The sequence below is a fragment of the Mastigoproctus giganteus genome, chromosome 6 (genome assembly GCF_048544385.1).
Source record: "Mastigoproctus giganteus isolate SK-2022 chromosome 6, ASM4854438v1, whole genome shotgun sequence".
Lineage (NCBI taxonomy): Eukaryota > Metazoa > Arthropoda > Arachnida > Uropygi > Thelyphonidae > Mastigoproctus > Mastigoproctus giganteus.
In genome coordinates, this window is record NC_143580.1 from 126,665,748 (window position 1) to 126,685,070 (window position 19,323).

The 19,323-nt window shown below is 37.3% G+C and overlaps 1 protein-coding gene across 2 annotated transcripts in view; it reads right to left on the reverse strand.

Moving 5' to 3' along the window:
* Dhc64C (dynein heavy chain, cytoplasmic) overlaps positions 1-19,323 on the reverse strand; it is a 1,460,071-nt gene that overhangs the window by 793,403 nt on the left and 647,345 nt on the right. For both annotated transcript variants that reach the window (XM_090376486.1, XM_090376487.1), the window contains exons 45-46: positions 13,482-13,649; positions 816-1,049 (exon numbers count right to left, since the gene is read on the reverse strand). In XM_090376486.1, the coding sequence (XP_090232612.1) occupies positions 816-1,049; positions 13,482-13,649 (402 nt within the window). The remainder of the gene's footprint in view (positions 1-815; positions 1,050-13,481; positions 13,650-19,323) is intronic.

Here is a 19,323-nt window from a genome sequence, read left to right on the forward strand (position 1 = left end):
CAATATTCATGGTGTAGTCAGCAAATTTTAATTATCACTTGTAAATTTTTAGATAATTACAAAATAAACATGTGCATAAATAAGCTGAATAAAATTATTTTTTTACTACAAATTATAATATATAAAAAATACTCATATAAAATGTCTGAGTTTACCAGCTAACTCACACCCACCACAGATACAACACCCTCTCACCAAATTCAAAATAGTTCAGTAACCTAATAAACTGGCTTCGGCCATTCAGTCTATATTATAAACTTATTATTCACCATTTTTGTCTGTGTTGGTAGGTACACTTGTAAATATCTCCCTCTCCTTGCAAATACACTGATGGTGCTTATCATTATACATAATTCTTCCTAGCATTATTGAATAATTAAAAAAATAATTAAAATACTGACAATTGTATGATTAACTGAACATACTTTGAAGTAACGGCTATCACTCAAGTTAATTTAGTGGAGGCAGAGTGTTATACTCCTGAGATCCAAGAGGTTATGTTAATGTTTTGGGAGGATATGTCAGTGAGATTTAACATATCAAAGGATTGGAGAAATCTAAGTTAGTTAAAATTTTTCTCTCTAAAGTTTCTTGAGTGACTTGCCAATCATTTTATAAAATTTAGGTCTGCTCTAAAGATAACCTTATGATGTGATTTTTGCTTTGAAACATATCTTTAGACATTAGTAAGGTTTTAAAAAAATTTGCAAATTTTTTAACGGTGATTTAATTAATCTTGAGTTCATAATTAAGACAACTACATTATCATTAAATATAAAAAATAGTAAATAAATAAATAAAACAAACACTTATACCTCCATGTCAGGTAGAGACCTCAAAGCACTGAAGAGTGTCATTGTTTTTCCTGAGCCTGGTGGGCCACAGAGCACCAAAGGCTTATGTTCTGCCAGCCATGTATACAGCAGTGACTCGTGACGTACTGTGTCAAGTGTAGGAACAACAACATCTGGAGCTGCAACTTTGTGAGTTTCAACTTCAATTTGTGGAACTTTATTCTGCCATGCAGCCCATTCACCACTCACTGAAACCTGCAAAAAATTAACTCCTTAATTACTGTTAATCCTATGCAATATCAGGCCTTATAAACAAGAAAGAGATTTCTGAAAAAATTAGTAAATATTAAGCTGCGAATTACATTAATAATAAAAAAAGCGACTTATTTCATTTCTTCAGTGCTAAAATGAACAATATTCAACATGCATTTTTAATTTGTCGTCTTCACAGAGGACATATTTATATACAGTAGAACCCAGATAAGAAGTTTTCCAAGGGAATTGAGGTTTAGAAATTCTTATTTATGCGGAAAAACTTCTTAGAAGGGAAAATGACCTAAGGATATGAAATATTAACTACACAAATAAAATTGAAAAGATACACTTACTTAAGTTAAAGATAATTTTTAAGTACTATTTAAGAATTTATAAATATTTTAATCTGCCTATGGGAAACATTTTTAAACTGTGGATTTCTATTTACATAACATTCTGTTCATTAAACTCATTATCAAATACTCACACCTTAGAATGTAACTCACACCCTTCTAACCAATGGCTGTCCCGAGGGGGTGTCTCCTCAACAGAGAAATAAATTGATAATAATAATTACCAAGTTGGAAGTGAGCTCCTTTGCAGTTTCAACATACCTTAAAAAGTTACAATTACAATAAGACAGAGCAACAATGCACTAAGTAATTCCAAACTGTTCAGAAAATTGAGAACTTAACGGCAAATACTTCACTCAGTTGACGCTATCCAATTACGGATATTGATGAAAACAATTTCAATATGTCACTTCCATTATATCAAAATGTTTATACTAAAAAGGTTTTAGCACTGAAAGCCTCAGACTAAGGAAAATTCACTAATCAAACAAGTTATTGGCAATCGAACGAGGTATATTGTAAATTTGGCGCCGGCAAGATATTTTGCAAGGTGGTGCCGCATGTAGGAATAAATTTTTTGTTCACCAAATTTTCGAATAAGTGCACTCTCCCCCCCCCCCCCCTCTCAGGGTAACTTGGGATTTTTTTTTTTAGCTGGTGCAGCATAAGCCTCATGCTTCCTTGCAACCATATGGCTAATAATAATAACACCGCCACCACAACTGGGTGATGGCATCTGCTGAGAATAAGTAACATTAGTCGTCTCCATTGGCGAAGTGTTCATTATTGGAAGTAGTCTGGCATTTCCAGTGAACTGGTACACTCCCAATGAAAACTATGCGGAGATGGGGGAAACCCCTGGCGCCGTCTGACACTAAATACACCTTACCTTACACCTTACTGGCAATAGTGCAATATCAGGGTAACTCGGTGTGAAAGCATTCACAATATGAGAATTATCGAAAGCGATGCCATTTCACACCTACTTCGGTGATTTACTAAGAACTAAAATGATGCTTAGCACTAACTTGTTTGATTACCAAAATCTTTATATTGTTTAGTATTTTTAATGTAAAAATAAAGAATTTCTATATTTAAAAAAACATTAAGTGGGAAAATATCATTATAATAATACACTGTGCATTTTTTTTTTTATCACCAATTTTTTATGCGGGGAAACTTTTTACCAAGGAATCTTCTTACGTGGGAAAACAATACATTACAATATACAGGTAGGACCCATTTTACGACATGGTTACTTTCCAGTAAAACAGGGTCGTAAAACAAGACCAAATTATTATGTAATTGAATGAGATAGGTTCCAAAATTACCAAAATTTTTCCTAGTATGCACTAATATTTCTGTTCTTTATAAATAACTACACATTTTAAACATTTAATGCACATGTTTTATTTATACTTATATATAAAATAAAATTTTACTTTGGTCCTGTGGAGTCATCACTTGAGTACGTATTTACTCTAGTGATGACTCCACTACCCGTTTTGTCCACATTAAAAACTAAATCAGAGTGGTAGTTGCCTTTGTCTATTAAGTGTTTAAATTCGGAAGGATACTCTCCCAACCACGGCAATGTCAGCTCACTAGCAGCCTCACCAGACACTTTCACATTGTGAATTTTACAACAGTTTTTAAACTGATGAAACCACCCTTTGCTGGCCGTAAATGTTTCAGTGCTACCAGACTCCTCACATATTTCGTCAAATAACGACTTTGCCTTGTCCAGAATTACCACCTGTATAACAGGAATGTTATTTTGGTTCATATCATCAACCCACAGCACTAACAATTTCTCCATTTTTTTCCATTGTCTCACTGCATGAGTAAGTTGTTCTGGAGGATGACACACTTGTTGTGTGTGTGTGTTTTATTTTATCAACATTGTTCATAATTGTTGATACAGTAGGTGCTAAACTCAATGCCTTAAACACATCCAACCGATGCTCACCAGACTCCATGTGATGGTCACATCCATTTTCTTCTTAATTGTTAGTGTTTTACACTCTTTTTGCCCCATAGTAGTAGTATTACTTACTACTATTATGATTGATCAGATGGAAGATTTCCATGTGCCTTGGAAGTTTGCAGTTAATGGATTTCTCCATATTTTGCAAAAAGAGTAGAGATAAATGCAATGACAAGCCACTCCTGTCAAGTTACTGTTAAATAAGTGGACAGGAGTGATTTCTGTACAAGCAACTTTCCTAGCAGAATGAAAAACACCAACGAAATAGAAAGTGTAAAAGGCAACAAAGAACAGGATTTTGAAAAAAAAGTGGAGAATTTCATCAGGACTTGGCATCAAGATTGTTCAAACTTCTGACATTCCTCTGATTGAGGACGGCAGGAGGCACTCTGTGGCGTGTACTTGGAACGGTAGAAGATGGTTTACAAAGATTGTCAAAACATGAGTTAGAAGATAGGTAGGATGCTAATAAGCCAGATATTTTTAGTGACCAGAATGCTCAACTAAAGTTCAGGTGACAAGAGAGTTTTCTACTCTTAGCATTTAAAATGTAACGTGGACTGAAGAATAACTGCTGTACATTTGTTAAAAGCTTTACTGTGGTCAGAAAATGAACCTGAAATTTGGATGCAAGCCAACTGCAATATGCAATAAGAAAATTGCATCCTTTAGAAACATTCAGCATATCATTTTCGGGTAATTTGGACAGAAATTTCTAAAAAGGCAATTTCCTTCAGTAAGGAAATTGCCTTTTTAGAAATTCAGTAAGGATTCTGAGAGGATTGTTCATATGGTTTCCACAAGTAAGTCTTCTGACTATAATCTTTTCACCAGCAGTGAAAATAAGCCATACTATTTATCATGCTGAATGTTTCCATTCAGGAATAAAAATACCCACTTGTTCACTCTTAATTTTAATATAAGGAAGGAAATACTAAGTTTGTTTATTTGTATGGTAAATAAAAATCCATTTACTGATGAATTTATTAAGAAAGAAATTAATATTATTATTATTTTTTTTTTTTTCCAGGACACAGAAACCAACTCTTGTCAAGGCCACTTTGAACCATTATTGTTGAACTGCCTTGAAATCTTGAATTCCATTTGTTGAACTGCCTTGAAATATTCCAGCAGATGTTGCCATCTGTGTTTCTAAGTAACTGTACAATTTATTGTAGTCATAGCATGAACTTTCATAAACTGTCTACTACTAGACATCATGTTATTATATTACTTATGTTCATAACTATAATTGTTTGAAAAGTGGAAATGGAGAAAGATTGTAACTGCATGATTTGGGTTAAACCAATCAAAAACTCACTGGAATTCAGATTAAAAATGTTAATGAAATTGAATGAATTGCTATATCAATATTTGGACAAGACATAACTGAACATTAATAAAAAATGTAATAATTTTTTTCTACATTTATTTTTAACCATTTTTCAAAGTTGTGTAATGCTAATGTGACCATATATACACTAATGTAGAACAACCAAGTTTGAACAGGAAGACATTTAAAAGTTTATTTTTTCCACAGATTTCTAAATTTTTAAAGAAATTAATTCCAAAGAGCAAGAACTTTAGTAAAAAACTGCTCAATGGAAAGCCATATGTCCTTGGTGAGCTCACTCATAAAAGAGTTATATTTCAATGGCCGATGTAAAGGTTAGGTTGGTTGGTTGGTTATTAAGAGTTTTATGGCACATCAGCATCTAAGGCTGCTGGTGCACTAAGCTAAGGTAAAATATAAAAAAAATATATATAGGAAATATAAAATAACATAGAGTTAATATATTATAAACAAAAATATAAACACATAAACGGTGTTCATTACTAAAAAAAAGTACATTCTACTAAAATATGATGAATAGTTAAGTTTCTTTACAATGTCTACACAGAGGACAATCATTAGACCTCAGCAAATACGAATGCGCCAGGTGAGAATGTCCTATGCATAGTCGAGCAAGAATTACTTCCTCCCGGCAAACCCTGCGCTGACTAGAATGCCCATGCATTATTACAGGCTTAATTTCATTTAGCTTGTTGATAGGGCACCCATTCCAAGATGCCAAAGCACATAATTTTTTGTAGATTAGTTGCTTGCAGTCTGTATAAGGGTCAGACAAGTGGATGCAACTTTGTGCCGCTGCTGATTTTGCTGCTGTATCAGCCAAGTCATTGCCTCTGATACTAACATGGCTAGGGATCTAGCAAAAGCGAATATCAAAGTTTAACCTTGAAACATAATACAGGCATACCTCGAATAACGAATAGGATGCGTTCCACAAAATTACTTCGCTAAGCGAAACTTCGTTTTCAGAGGTAAAAATACTATGGCCAGAATAGGGATACGTTCCTAAGTAAAGAAAATGAAAAGCTTTTTTTTTTCGAACAAAGAAAAGTTTTATTAAATAAACAGTCAACTTACATACAAAGTGAAATCACATTTTAAAATTTGAGTCTAAAGTTGATTGCTTATGCTTTTTTTCTCTTTCATTTAACAATTGCCTATACGGAGTTATTGCATTTAACACTGATCGCTTAACAATAAAACTTCTTCCTAAATCAGGATCATTTTCACTAAAAAAATTTAAAACGTTTTCAATGTCATTTAAGCACCTTTTTAAATCTTTGGTTGTTAACACTTTTTCGGCATGAACTGCTTTAACTTCATCTTCATTATCTTTGTCTTCGTTGCTAATAAGGTTTTCTAAATCTTCCACTGAAAAACCATCATCTTCTGCATTCAATAAATTTCTAACATCCTCTTCATCGACATTTTCGAAACCTATTGATTGAGCCATCTGGATAACTTCATTTCTAATTTCTTGGATGTTATTTTCTTCTTCTAGTACAACTTCTGGCCATATTTTGCGCCAAACTCCACGTAAGCATTTCTTAGTGATTTCTTTCCAAGAACTATCAATGTTTTCAATTGCGTTTTTAATGGTGTAGTTTTTCCAAAAAGTTTTAACTGTCATTTCCTCTTTATCCTCTAGTTCAGTTAAATTGCTTAATGTTCGACGCAGATAATAAGCTTTAAATGATGCTATTACTCCCTGATCCAATGGTTGAAGCAGGGAAGTTGTGTTTGCTGGAAGAAACACAACTTTGACAGGAATGCATGTGTCCAACGTGTTAAGATCAGTAGGATGTCCCGGAGCATTGTCTAACAACAAAAGAGCTTTTTCTTCAAAGTTGTTTTTTTGACAATACCGTTTTACTTCAGGACAAAAGTGGTTAACAAACCAATCAGTAAATAACTCCTTGGTAACCCACACTTTTCTATTTGCTTTCCGTATAACAGGTAAATTCATTTTTATGTTACCGTTTAACGCCCTCGGATTTTCTGAATGGTAAACTAATAACAATTTTAATTTATAATCGCCAGAGGCATTTGATCCAAAGAGTAACGTTAAACGGTCTTTGGCTGCTTTGAACCGAGCAGCTGATTCTTCTTCAATAGAAATGAAGCTTTTTGTTGATAGCCATTTCCAGAACAAACCGCTTTCGTCAACATTGAACACCAAATTTGGTGGAAAATTTTCACGTTCAATTATTTCCTTTAGTTTTTCTGGAAACTTCTCCTGTTAATTTTACACTATGAATCCTGGCCTGTTTTTTAAATTTCTCAAAACAACCACGAGAAGCCCCAAAGGTTTCCGTAATTTCTTCAGTTTGTTTAGATTTCAGGTAATTAAACTGGAATATTTTTATGTTAAATGGGGCTTGAAATTGCGGACTTCGTTATATTGAAGCTTCGTTATCAGAGGTAACGTTAACCGAGGTATGCCTGTATACTGGATCAATGCTTCTCACATTAGATAAGGCCAGTAATATGCTTAGGGAGTCTGTAAATAGCATGCGCCTTTGGTACTGGTGGATTTTTATATGATCCAGGGCCAGTTCTATTGCATGTAGCTCTGCAGTGTATATGCTACATTCACATGGAATACGATTGCAGATTGTTTTGCTTGGAACACCACAAGTAGATCCCACAAACTCTTCAGACTTCGAGACATCTGTATAAACCGGCAAGAAGTCAGGATATTCAGCAAGGTGTACTGCAAAGAGTTGCCGATATATACATGGCGATGTGTTAGCTTTTAGCTATCTCCTAAGAGTGAAGTCACAAGACAGATTGTATATTCCAAGGAGGAAGGATGTGCTTGGCTGACGTGGATATATTATCCAATGTGAAGCTAATATCATGAACCACCTCTTGAATCCTGATACCAAAAGGCCAACTGACAGTTTTAGGTATATTATATAGATTTTCCCACCATGGCATAAAAACAGATGTCCACGTAGGATGGTCAGGCAGGGATTTTATTTTTATGGCAATTGCTGACATCGAAGCATCAATGGTGTTTCATTGGCTTCAACGTATAGACTTTGGACAGGCGAAGTACGAAATGCCTCTGTGGCAATCCGGATGGCTCTATGGTGGATTGGGTCAAGCCACTGGAGTACAGAATTTCTTGCAGAAGAATAAGCTTGGGAACTATAGTCAAGTTTAGAGCGAATAAGTGCTCGGTACAGATGCAATAATGTGCTTCTATCTGCTCCACAAAAGTTGGAGGAGATAGCACTGAGCATGTTAAAACCCCTCGTGCATTTTGCTCTAAGCTGAGCCCCAAAAATTTTGTTTCTGACAGGAATTGTATTCTGTCCAAGTCTGAGTCGGGATGTAGATTCTATTTGTGGTGGAAATGCACACGGACAGTCCTTTGGGTAGAAAAAACCAAATTGCTTAAATCCCAGGAACTATGGTGACTGACTGCTTGTTGCAATTGTCATTCAATGACTCTCGTGCTACAGTAGTGACAAAAAATACTAAAATTATCAACATACAAGGGACTATTTATGGAAGGAGGAAACTGTTTTGTAATGGTTGTTGTTGTTATTTGGGTTTTTAGGAGCATTAGCAAAGAAGGTCATATTACTCTGGGCATATGGGGTGGTCATTCCCTGACCTTTCCGCATCCTCCGTATTTGGTGGTCACGGGCTCGAACCCCAGATTAATCAAGAAGCGTGTGCTACGCACTGCTGCTCATGCCCACCTGGCTATGGAGGCATCTGTTTTGTAATGGAGTTAACTTTGACTGCAAACAGAGTAACAGTGAGGACAGAGCCTTTGGGAACTCCTTCCTCTTGACAAAAAGAGTGGGACACACTGGATTTAACATAAACCTGAAAGAGTCATTTTGATAAAAAATTTCTGACAAAAGTAGACAGGTGACCACTAAGACAAAAAGAATAATAGAGGTCTTTTAAAACACCATACCACCAGGTTGTGTCATAAGCGTTTCCTATGTCAAAGAAAACTGATATCAAGTGCTCATGCTTTATAAACTCATAGCAAAAGACAGAGAGTGGTAATCAATGGATACTGCTCATCGTGGAAGAATGTTATTAGTGGAGTCCCTCAGGGTTCAGTATCGGGTCCATTATTGTTTTCTGTATTTATAAATGATATTGATGATGGTATATCAAGCTTAATGTCCAAGTTTGCAGACGATATGAAGGTTGGCAGGGTTTTCAAGGACACTACTGACACTATGCTACTGCAACAGGATCTGGAAAGGTTGAGCAGATGAGCTGAGAGGTGGCATATGAAGTTTAACATTGACAAATGTAAAGTACCACATATGGGAAACAGCAACCCCAGAGCAACGTATCAACTCTGTGGTACTACACTGACAGTGGTAGAGAATGAAAGGGACCTGGGGGTAGTTGTGAAGGCAGATATGAAGTTCTCTGAGCAGTGTAGACAAGCTGCAAGAGTAGCTCATGGTGTATTGTCAATGATATATAGGAATTTTTCTAGCAGGGATAAGGAGGTGATTATTCCCTTGTATATAAGGTAATGGTCAGAGTACTGTATACAGGTCTGGAGGCCTCATTTCAAGAAGGATGTAGAGATGCTGGAACGAGTACAGAGAAGGGCAACAAGATTAGTGAATGGAACAAAGGGGTGCTCTTACCAAGAAAGGCTTAAGTTTTACAAATTACAGTGTCTGGAGTCTAGGCACCAGTGAGGTAATCTGATAGAGGTGTATAAAGCCTTGAATGGTTTGAGCATACTCAATGCTGATGGGATTCTTCCTCTTGCTCAGAATAATCACCTGAGAGGGCATAAATTCAAATTGAGGAAAGACAGATGTAGGATAGACGTGAGGAAATTTGCCTTTAGCCAGCGGGTGGTTGGTTGGTGGAACAGACTTCCATCCCTTGTCATGGAAGTTGATAGCCTAAATAAGTTTAAGGCTCAGCCTGACAGGTATTTCAAACGAACAGAGGGATGAAGTGGAAGTGGTTATTTTTTATTTATTTATTATTATTATTTTTTTTTTTTGGCTGATGCTGCATAAGCTTGCTTTCTTGCATCAAATGCCTCTACTAATGCTAAATCGCTGTTGCGAATCAGATTAAATGGTCCAGAGTGGACAGATTCCTTCGGAAGCCGCACTGAATCTTGTCAAATGGTTATTTGCCTCAAGGTAATATACAAGGCGGGCATTCACCATTTTTTCCAAAACCTTACATAAACAACTGGTCAGAGCAATAGGACGATAGTCGTTAGGAATTCTGGGGTCCTTTCCTGGCTTTGGGAATGCAAGAACAATTGCTCTACGCCAAGAGTTGGGAAACTGATCCTCTAAATAAATTCGGTTGTAGAGATGTAAGAACAGCTCTAGAGAGTGAGATGGAAGGTGTTTTATCATCTCACACTGAATTTCATCTGGCCTTGTGGCACTTTCGAGGTAGCAAGTGCATTGGTTAATTCCACTTTACTAAAAGTGCAGATTATGACTTGACTCTTCCAGAACAGAAGTTGAGCTTTTGTTTCTCAACTTTCTTCTTTAAAACAAGGAACTCTGCAGAGTATGAGGTTTCAGAAGATACACTGGAGAATAATTCTCCTAGAGCATTGGCAATAGCAGTTGGATCTGCTAACTTACAACCATCACGTTGTAACATAGATGAGGGAACTGATGTGTATTTACCCTTAATCTTCTGAATTTTATACCAGACGACTTTGGCACTAGTCATCTGGTTAACTGAGGATGTAAACTTCACCCAGCATTCCTTTTGGCTCAGTTGGCGTTATAAATCTTGCTTTGGCACAGGCAGGTTTAAAGGCTATAAGTTTTTCAGTGGTGGGGTAATGTCGAAATTTTCACCAAGCCTGATTTTGTAACTTTCTTGCTTCTTTACACTCCTGGTTCCACCATGGCTTTGAAAAAGTGGAAATCAGGAGGATGTTTTTGGAATTGCAATTTCTACTGCATGGATAATACATGCTGTGATACACTTCACTGCTTCATCAATTGATTCCTGTAGAATTTGCACAGGATCAAATTCCGTAAGCCGTGAAAATGTACTCCAGTCTGCTTGATCATACTTCCACCGTGGAATTCTAAATGGATGACAAGGTTGTCCATTCACTATGGTAGATATTACGGGGAAGTGATCGCTTACATAAGGATTCTGTTCCACTTCCAGGGAAAGCATAGGTAGTAGAGAAGGTGGGCAGATGGAGAGATCGATGGCAGAAAAAGTACAGGTAGGCATAGGGAAATAGGTTTTGATTCCCATATTTAGTAACGAAAAGCCGTTATTGTCGAGCACACATTCAACAATACGACCTCATTCATTAGTTTCAGCACTACGCCACAGGGTACTATGTCCGTTATGGTCTCCAAAAAAATTTAAAAAAAAGGAGAGGGCAATTGTGTAATAAGATTGTCGAGATGTGCCTGGGAAATGTGTCCCAGGAAGCAAATATATATAGAACATATTTTGAGAAAAGATCCTATTGCTAAGTGAATGGCTACTGCTTCTAAGTTAGATTCACAAGGATTGAGACTCCTCCATGGGCCAGGCCATCCCCGTTTCTGTCATTAGCATTAGTAGAGGCATTTGATGCAAGAAAGTAAGCTTAAAAAAAAAAAAGCCACTTCCACTTCACCCCTATGTTCGTTCAAAATACCTGTCCAGCTGAGCCTTACTGTCTTTACGGATAGCAGTAAAATTTTGCAAGATGGGTCATCATTTCCCTTTAGGTGTGTTTCTTGCAGACAAAAGCAAACAGGTTTGTATTTGGGCTTTAGCATTTTGACATCCTCCATATTTCGATGGAATCCATGACAATTCCATTGCAATAATTTAGCCATTATTACTTGGAATTAGTGGAACCATTGGTTGGCTTCCAAAGTGATGCAGAATTTGATTGGCCCGCTTTGGATTTTACTTTGCCTTTGGGAAACTGAGGGTACCCATCATCCATTTCTTCTGGGGATGAAGATCCAAAACAGTTTCATCAACACTTTCCTCTTCTTCATTTACCTCCATTACTTCCTGTACCTCACTAATAATATGTGGGGTTTTATTTGGAGGAGATTTTTCTTTAGGTGCTACTTCCTTGGTTGGTATTGAAATGGGAGTAGCGACTGCTTTATCTTGCTGTGCTTGTGTCAACAAGTATCGGGCTTGGGGTGTAAAAGAATCACGTGGCGAGACTGAAATATCAGTTTTTGAAACCTTCCTTGTTTCTCTGCTTCTGCATATAGGATGTTCTGTTCTGTCTTGATTTTGTTGAATTTGTTTTTCGTCTTTCCATGCCAGAGCATGCTCTTGAATATGCAGGGTGTTCGACGCCACAATTCAAGCATGCTGGTTTCAAGGCAGAACATTCCTTTGTGTCATGTTCTTTTGCTCCACAGCAGGGCACAAGCAGGTGATCCACAACATGACATCTGAGAGTGGCCATATTTTTGGCATCTGAAACATCACAACCGGTTCAGAAAGTACAGCCTTACAGGACAGTTCAGATAACCAGCTTTGACGGAAGTAGACGGTTTAGGAGTGTTAAATGTAAGGATAAGAACACTAGTTAGGACTAGTTTCCCCTCTTTACACATAAATTTCCTCTTAATGGCTGTCACTCCTTGATCTCTCAGTTCAGTGCATATCTCCTCTTCAGATGTTTCAAGGAGATCCCACTCAACAATTACACCACACAAAGTATTCAACGTCCTGTGTGGCGATATTTTAATTGGAATGTCCCCAAGAGATGTTGCTTGGAGAAGCAATTCTGAATGTCGCACTGAGGAAATTTCTACTAAAAGGTCACCCAATCTAAGTCGTTTTACAGACTTGGGGAACCCTGCCAGCCCTTCAAGACCCTTCTGAATAAAGAAGGGCAACATTTTACTTATTTCCTTTTTACCAGTAGAATGTATGATAAGGAATCGAGGTACAGGAGGTGGTGCAGCTTCTGTTTGGTGTTTCTTTTTTGATGTTATATTCTCTTCATCAATTTCAGGAATTTGAGAGGCCTCAGAGGGGTTTGAGAGATTTAAATTACTCATAGGAGTAAAGAGAAAGTTTCCGACGCCCACCATGAAGCCCAATGAGGGGACGCCCACTCGTGAACTAGCAGGTACTGCATACATGAATGGAATGCCAAGTTTGCTTAGGAGCACCATACCCACATTTCCAATAAGCCTTGATCCTGTCCCAGGACCACAGGGAGGGAGACTTATTGGAATGCAGTAAGAATCACCCACCGATTGATCCCAGTCGGGCCAGTCCGGGACCACCCATCTTGTTGAAGCAGGGGCCAAAGTGGTACATTAGGGCTGGGCCCCTCACCCACCAGGATCCTCCTTTCTGAGTTTCCACAGGTCATAGCACATGGCTGCCACACCGGATTCCAATGATGTAACCCTGGAACCAAGATATGGGCATTAGATCCCAGTGATGCTAATATGGAAGGCCAGCAGCATCACTGGGAGGTCCCCTCACCACATACAGGTGCCCACGTGTATTAGACATTCTCAATGTCTCTTTCCCATAGCTTTCATAAGCCATCAATTTAAAATTAATTTTGTCAGAGTTATCAATTAAAATTCATTTGGTGTTAATAAACTATAGAAAAAAAAAATATCACAATTTAGCAGCAAAGAAAGAAAAGAATATAATATATGAATAAGAAAATTGCTTATTTTTCTTTTCGTTTTATTATTTTCAGTTATGCTGAAATGAAGAAATAAAGTAGAAATGCAGAAATAAAATCTTACCTCAAAATCAATTATGGGAAGTGATGTATTAGCAGGTAAAGGAATTGTGGTGATACTTCGAATAAAATCTCCTAAATCAGATCGGATTTTTAATTTGCCATCTCCAGCAAAAGACCAAAGTAAAGAATAAATAAGGCAAAGAGGAATATATCTTTCAAGTTGATCTTGCTAAAAGATAATATTTAGAAAGTCAATGAAATATAAACATAAATAAATGCATATTTTTATATATATTTCAGGATACATAAATTATGAAATTGCTTGATTTGAAACCCATTCACTTGTCTAGATTTTAGAATCTATTTATTAATTTAGAATCTAATTATTAATAGCATTTTTAACAATATATTTTTTGGAGGTTTTCTCCTCTGCTTCTTCAGCAATTGTAATCCTGCAGCTTGACAAAATAAGAAAGGACTAACCTGTCAAACAATTTATGTTTGTGATGTTGAGTTCTTTTTATAATTTTTGTCAGTTTGGTCCTGGTATTTTTGTGAAAGTGAAAAGGTCGGCTTTCAATCATTAATGAAGATGAGGAGAAAACATCTACAAGAGATTTGACTGTCAGCCCAAGTTACTAGTAAATAGATTCGAAACCCTACACAATCTTATCAAGGTAACCTGTGCAACATGCTGTTCAAACATTATACTAGTACGGCTGTACTAGTATAATGTTTTCCTTAAGGCTTATGCTGCACTTGCAACTATGCATACTGAATTTGATTGAAGCAAACAAGAAATGTTTGACAAACATGTAAATATAATTCTTTATTAATTTTTTTTTTTTTTTTTTATCTCATGTGCAGGAAAAATTTCAAGTGAACAAAATTATAAAAGTGTGCAATTACAAAAATTTTACTTTAACGCTGTGGAAATCAGAGTGATGCTTGAACCACCCATTGCTTGTCATGAACTTGGCTTTGGGTTCACATTACTTATCCTTAATATCTTCATAAATACTTCTTGCTTTTGCTTGAATGGCCATTAGACTCAGGGGCACTTGCTTCTGAATCTGATTTTCCATCCATATTATTAATAACTTTTCCATCTTTGATATAGCACCTGAATACTGTTTGGTGATCACTGTTGATCTTAAGTGTTGCTCCTTTAACATGTTCTTTTATACATGCACTGTCCTATAAAATAGTATTTACTATTAAAGCAGCAAGACCTAATTCCCATGCAATAGAGGGCAAACTTTATCCTGCTGCTTTCTTCTTAATCACTTTCATCTTCATTTCAAAATCAATTTTGTTTTGTTTCCTAGCACTGCTACCACTTGCTCTTTCTGTTGGACACTTTCCCTTCATCATTGAAATAAGTAAATAGGAATGAAGAAAAGATTCTAAAAATTTGGTTTTTTATATGATTGAAGATTTCAGTGAAGGGGAAACACATATCGGCATAATAACGTAAAAGCCCACACAATTCCAGTTATTGGTATTATTGAAAATGCAATAAGATCAAGTTAACTATCCATTTAGGATAGATTGCACTAATAGAAAGGCAAAATAAACCGGAAAGTGCAAAATATTTTTATTGTTTTATGACTGTGACCTCTATAAATGTGCTTTAGAAAAATATCACAAAGGTGTTCAACAATTAATTCTTATAACAGAACATATGATAATGATGAAAGTGTAGTGCATTCTCCGGCCGGACCACATAGCCCTTCCTCTCAGCCAATAGTAGCGTTTGTAAACACACGCTGACCGCATGTTTTCTTTTTGCATCCTTTAGTTAAGCGATTTTTGTGCTAGGCTTTTTTTACATAAATTTATATAAAACTAATACAATTTCCATTATAAAACTGCTATTTTAGAGAGTTAAATAGCTTAGTTATATAGCAAAAATTTCAACGTCTGAGGTCTAGGAACAAATTACCCAAAAAAAAAAGTTTTATTGGGTTCATATTATGATATTTTCACAATCCATTTATTCCTATAAAATGGTTAAAAGTTATTTTTGTGCTGGGCTTTTTTTACATAAATTTATAAAAAAACTAATAAAACTTCCATTATAAAATTGCCATCTTAGAGAGTTAAATAGCTTAGTTATATAGCAAAAATTTCAACGTCTGAGGTCTAGGAACAAATTACCCAAAAAAAAAAAAAAAAAAGTTTTATTGGGTTCATATGATATTTTCACAATCCATTTATTCCTATAGAATGCAAAATACGTTTCAAAATTTTTTTCAATTTGCAGTGGCCGGCAAAAACATGTAAAGTTGAATTTACGTAAGTCAGGGAGTGCCTGTATAAAACTTATGTTTATATGATTTAAAAAAAATAAGCAAGGGTAAATCTTAATGTTACTGATCAGTCCTATTAACATAAATATACAATAAAATGTGAAGGTGAAGTTCTCTTAAGTGAGATATTTGGGGAACATAAATTAATAACTTACTAAAGGAAAATAACTACAATGGATGTCATTTATTTTTACCACTTTGGGGCACAACTTAATTGATAAATAACCAAAATAAGAACTGAGCTATTCAGTATTGTTTACTAATGCAGAGCAGAAATATATACATAAAAAGGTAGAAGTAGACAGTGAGAAAACAATAAAACCAAGCAATATAAAATACTTTAATTTGACTGTTCAACTATTTTTTCAAGAAACACATTTGGGCACAGGGTATGTGTAGTGTGCCCAAAGTAGCCGCATCTAAAGCATTTGGGTACAGCCACGTGCTCCCTGTAGTAGCGGCTGCCCCAGTTTATAAATACTCTTATGCTGGCTGATGGTTTTCCAAGCGTGGCCCATCCTACTCTGACGCACTGAGGACCAAAAGACAAGAAATTGTGATGTGTTAACCGCAGAAAACATACCCAAATGAAAGACTCTCCCACCAACACCACATTTGGTCATCCTCTGACCAACCTCCACAGAGGAACATCCCACAAGCAAATAGGTAAAAAACACTGTCATCACAAACCTCGCAGACGATCTAAGACAACTAACATCAAGGCCATCGACAAAACGCATAATATAAATGTGATAATTGAGACAGACAAGAGAGGATGCTAAAAATATAATTACAATTCCAAAGATCCAAACCCTTGGCCTGGAAGCAGTGCCACCCAAAAGAAGAGGACCGAGCATCATAATCTATGACACAGATAAAGACCTGACCCCACAAAAATTGAAGGATGAACTCTATACAAGAACCTCCAGCGAGATCACCCGGACATGGAACCCACAAGCCAAATAACACCAAAACATCGAATGAGATCCAGATCTGGCACGATCACAAATTGGGTCATGGAACTATCCCCAGCTGCATGGAAAACCATCAGCGAACATAACAGATTATTTATAAACTGGGGCAGCCACCGGCTACAGCAAGCACATGGCTGTACCAAAATGCTTTAGATGTGGCCGCTTTGGGCACACTACACATATCTGTGCCCAAACCCAGCCTACAGGTGGCCATTGCACTGAACGAGGCCACGAATTTAAATCATGCCCAAAAAAGGACGAATCACCTAAGTGTGCAAACTGCAAGTCACAGAAGCTGTAGGCAGATCACTCCATCAGGGACAATAAGTGCCCCCTATATACCAAAAAAGCAAAGAGTACATAACCAATTAAGATTCTATTATGGGTACACATCTTAGACCATATAATAACAACAGGGTACTATTTGCACTATCAAAGGCCCACAGGTCAAAGACAGTTGCAGCACAGTGCAGCTAACCAGGATAGCAAATGAGGAAAACCTGCTCATCAAGGAACCATGTACACATAGCAAGGTGGTCAGAAAATATTTCCTGAAGTATAAAATCATGCAAACTGATGGTGAAACGGCATGGGTGGCCATCCTAATCAGAAATCCAGACTACACAGTCACCAAAATCACAAATTACTGTCTCTCCTGGGCTGTATATGCCCACTTCATCACTGCACAGGGAATTTTATGCAGTATCACTTTACTGTCATTCAGGAGAAGATATCTTCCTAGCCATAACTTACCTGCAAAATGTTCTGCAGGAATTCCCGAATGCTAAAATATTAGTGGATGCCGATACAAACTGCCACTTGCCAGCGTGGTTTAGTGAGAGCGATTCAGAACTGTAAATAGACTAGAGGAATATCTGGCAAACAGTTGCAACATGATCCTAAACAGACTAAACAACCTACAAACATTTTCAAACACTGTGTGGGAGGCGACAATTGAAGTTACTTTGGCCACCAGATCTCTAGCGGACCACATCGCATTCTGGACTGCCAGAGAAGACTGGACCTCATCTGATCACCAAACAATTACCTTTCACCTAAACCGGACCCTAAATAGATAAACGGTACATAGACAAATGCAACATAAGTACGCTGTTGAGAAGGTAGACTGGCCTCTCTTCCAGGTGTCATTATGTACAGCTGCTCAAGCACTTGACACAGAAAGACTAAAAACCAAGATGGATTCCAAGCTAAAATTGACAAGTGCATCACAGATGCAGAAAACAATTCCATAAAGTGGAAAAAACCTACTCCGGGAGCTGTTCCCTGGTGGTCCCCAGAATTACAACTCAGACGGGTGGAAGCACCTGCTGAAAAAATTTTAATGTGCCAGGCGTAGCTAACCTGCAGCAGAGGTGGAGGCACTATGACAACAGTACTGCATGGCCAGGTATCAATAAACAGCAAATATCTGTGAACGAAAAAAACAACACTCCTGGGAGCACCTAGTATCCACAGCTGGAAATGACAGCCACTGGGGAGTGGTCTACAGAGTGACAACTAATAAACTCCACAGAGGCAAAGACATTCCCACAACGAAGAAGCCACAATGGAAGCACATGAAAACGTAGCAGGAATCCATCAATACTGTAATAAATGCCATGTTCGGTGGTTGCATCCAGAAACATCTGGATGCAACCACCCCAGAACAAACATCACCCTGCCTAAGAAATACAACCTACACAACAACTGCAGAGGAGGATCCCTTCACCAGGATCAAACTGGATATTGCAGCCGCCAAACTAAGAAATAGGAAACCAACAGGTTCAGACATACTAGAACCAGAAATTGTAAAAAAGGCAGTTGAGACTATCCCAGAAAAATACTACACTAATTTAACCAGTGCCTAAAAGAAGGCTTTTTTTCCACACACCTGGAAAACAGCAAAGCTTTAGCTCATTCTCAAAAATCCAACAAGGCAGCAGGACCTCCAGGGGTTCTAAAGACCCTACTCAGCAAACTGATGGAACACTCACAAAACTGGATAGACACCCATTAGTCAAACACAGGACTTTGATCTCAAAATCAGTTTGGGTTCAGAAAAGGACAATCCACAATAGAAGTATTGGAAAATATTGTTAACGACGGAACCACAACCAACCAAAAGTACTTCCTTGTCAACACAATAGATTTTGCTGGGGTGTTTGACACCATCTGGTGTCCAAGCATCCTCGGCAGGCTGCGGGAGCCTAGCCTGCCAGCAGCTGTTGTTGTTGTTTTGGTTTTTAGGAGCATTAGCAACTCAGGCCATATTGCTCCGGGAATATGCGGTGGTCATTCCATAACCTTTCCGCGTCCTCCGTATTTGGTGGTGATGGGCTCAAACCCTGGTCTAATCAAGGAGCGTGTGCTACGCACTGCTGCTCCTTCCCACCTGGCTATAGAGGCGCCGAGCCTGCCAGCAAATCTATACAAATGCATCAGTACATACCACTCAGAAAGGTCAGTCACTGCTCCGTATCACGATCGATACACAGAGGATGGCCACAGGGTTCCATTCTGGACCCTCTTCTTTGAAATGTCGTCATAGCTTCCTAAATCTCAACCTTGAAAACACCACATCTCAGGCATATGCATATAATGATACTTGCTGAGGACA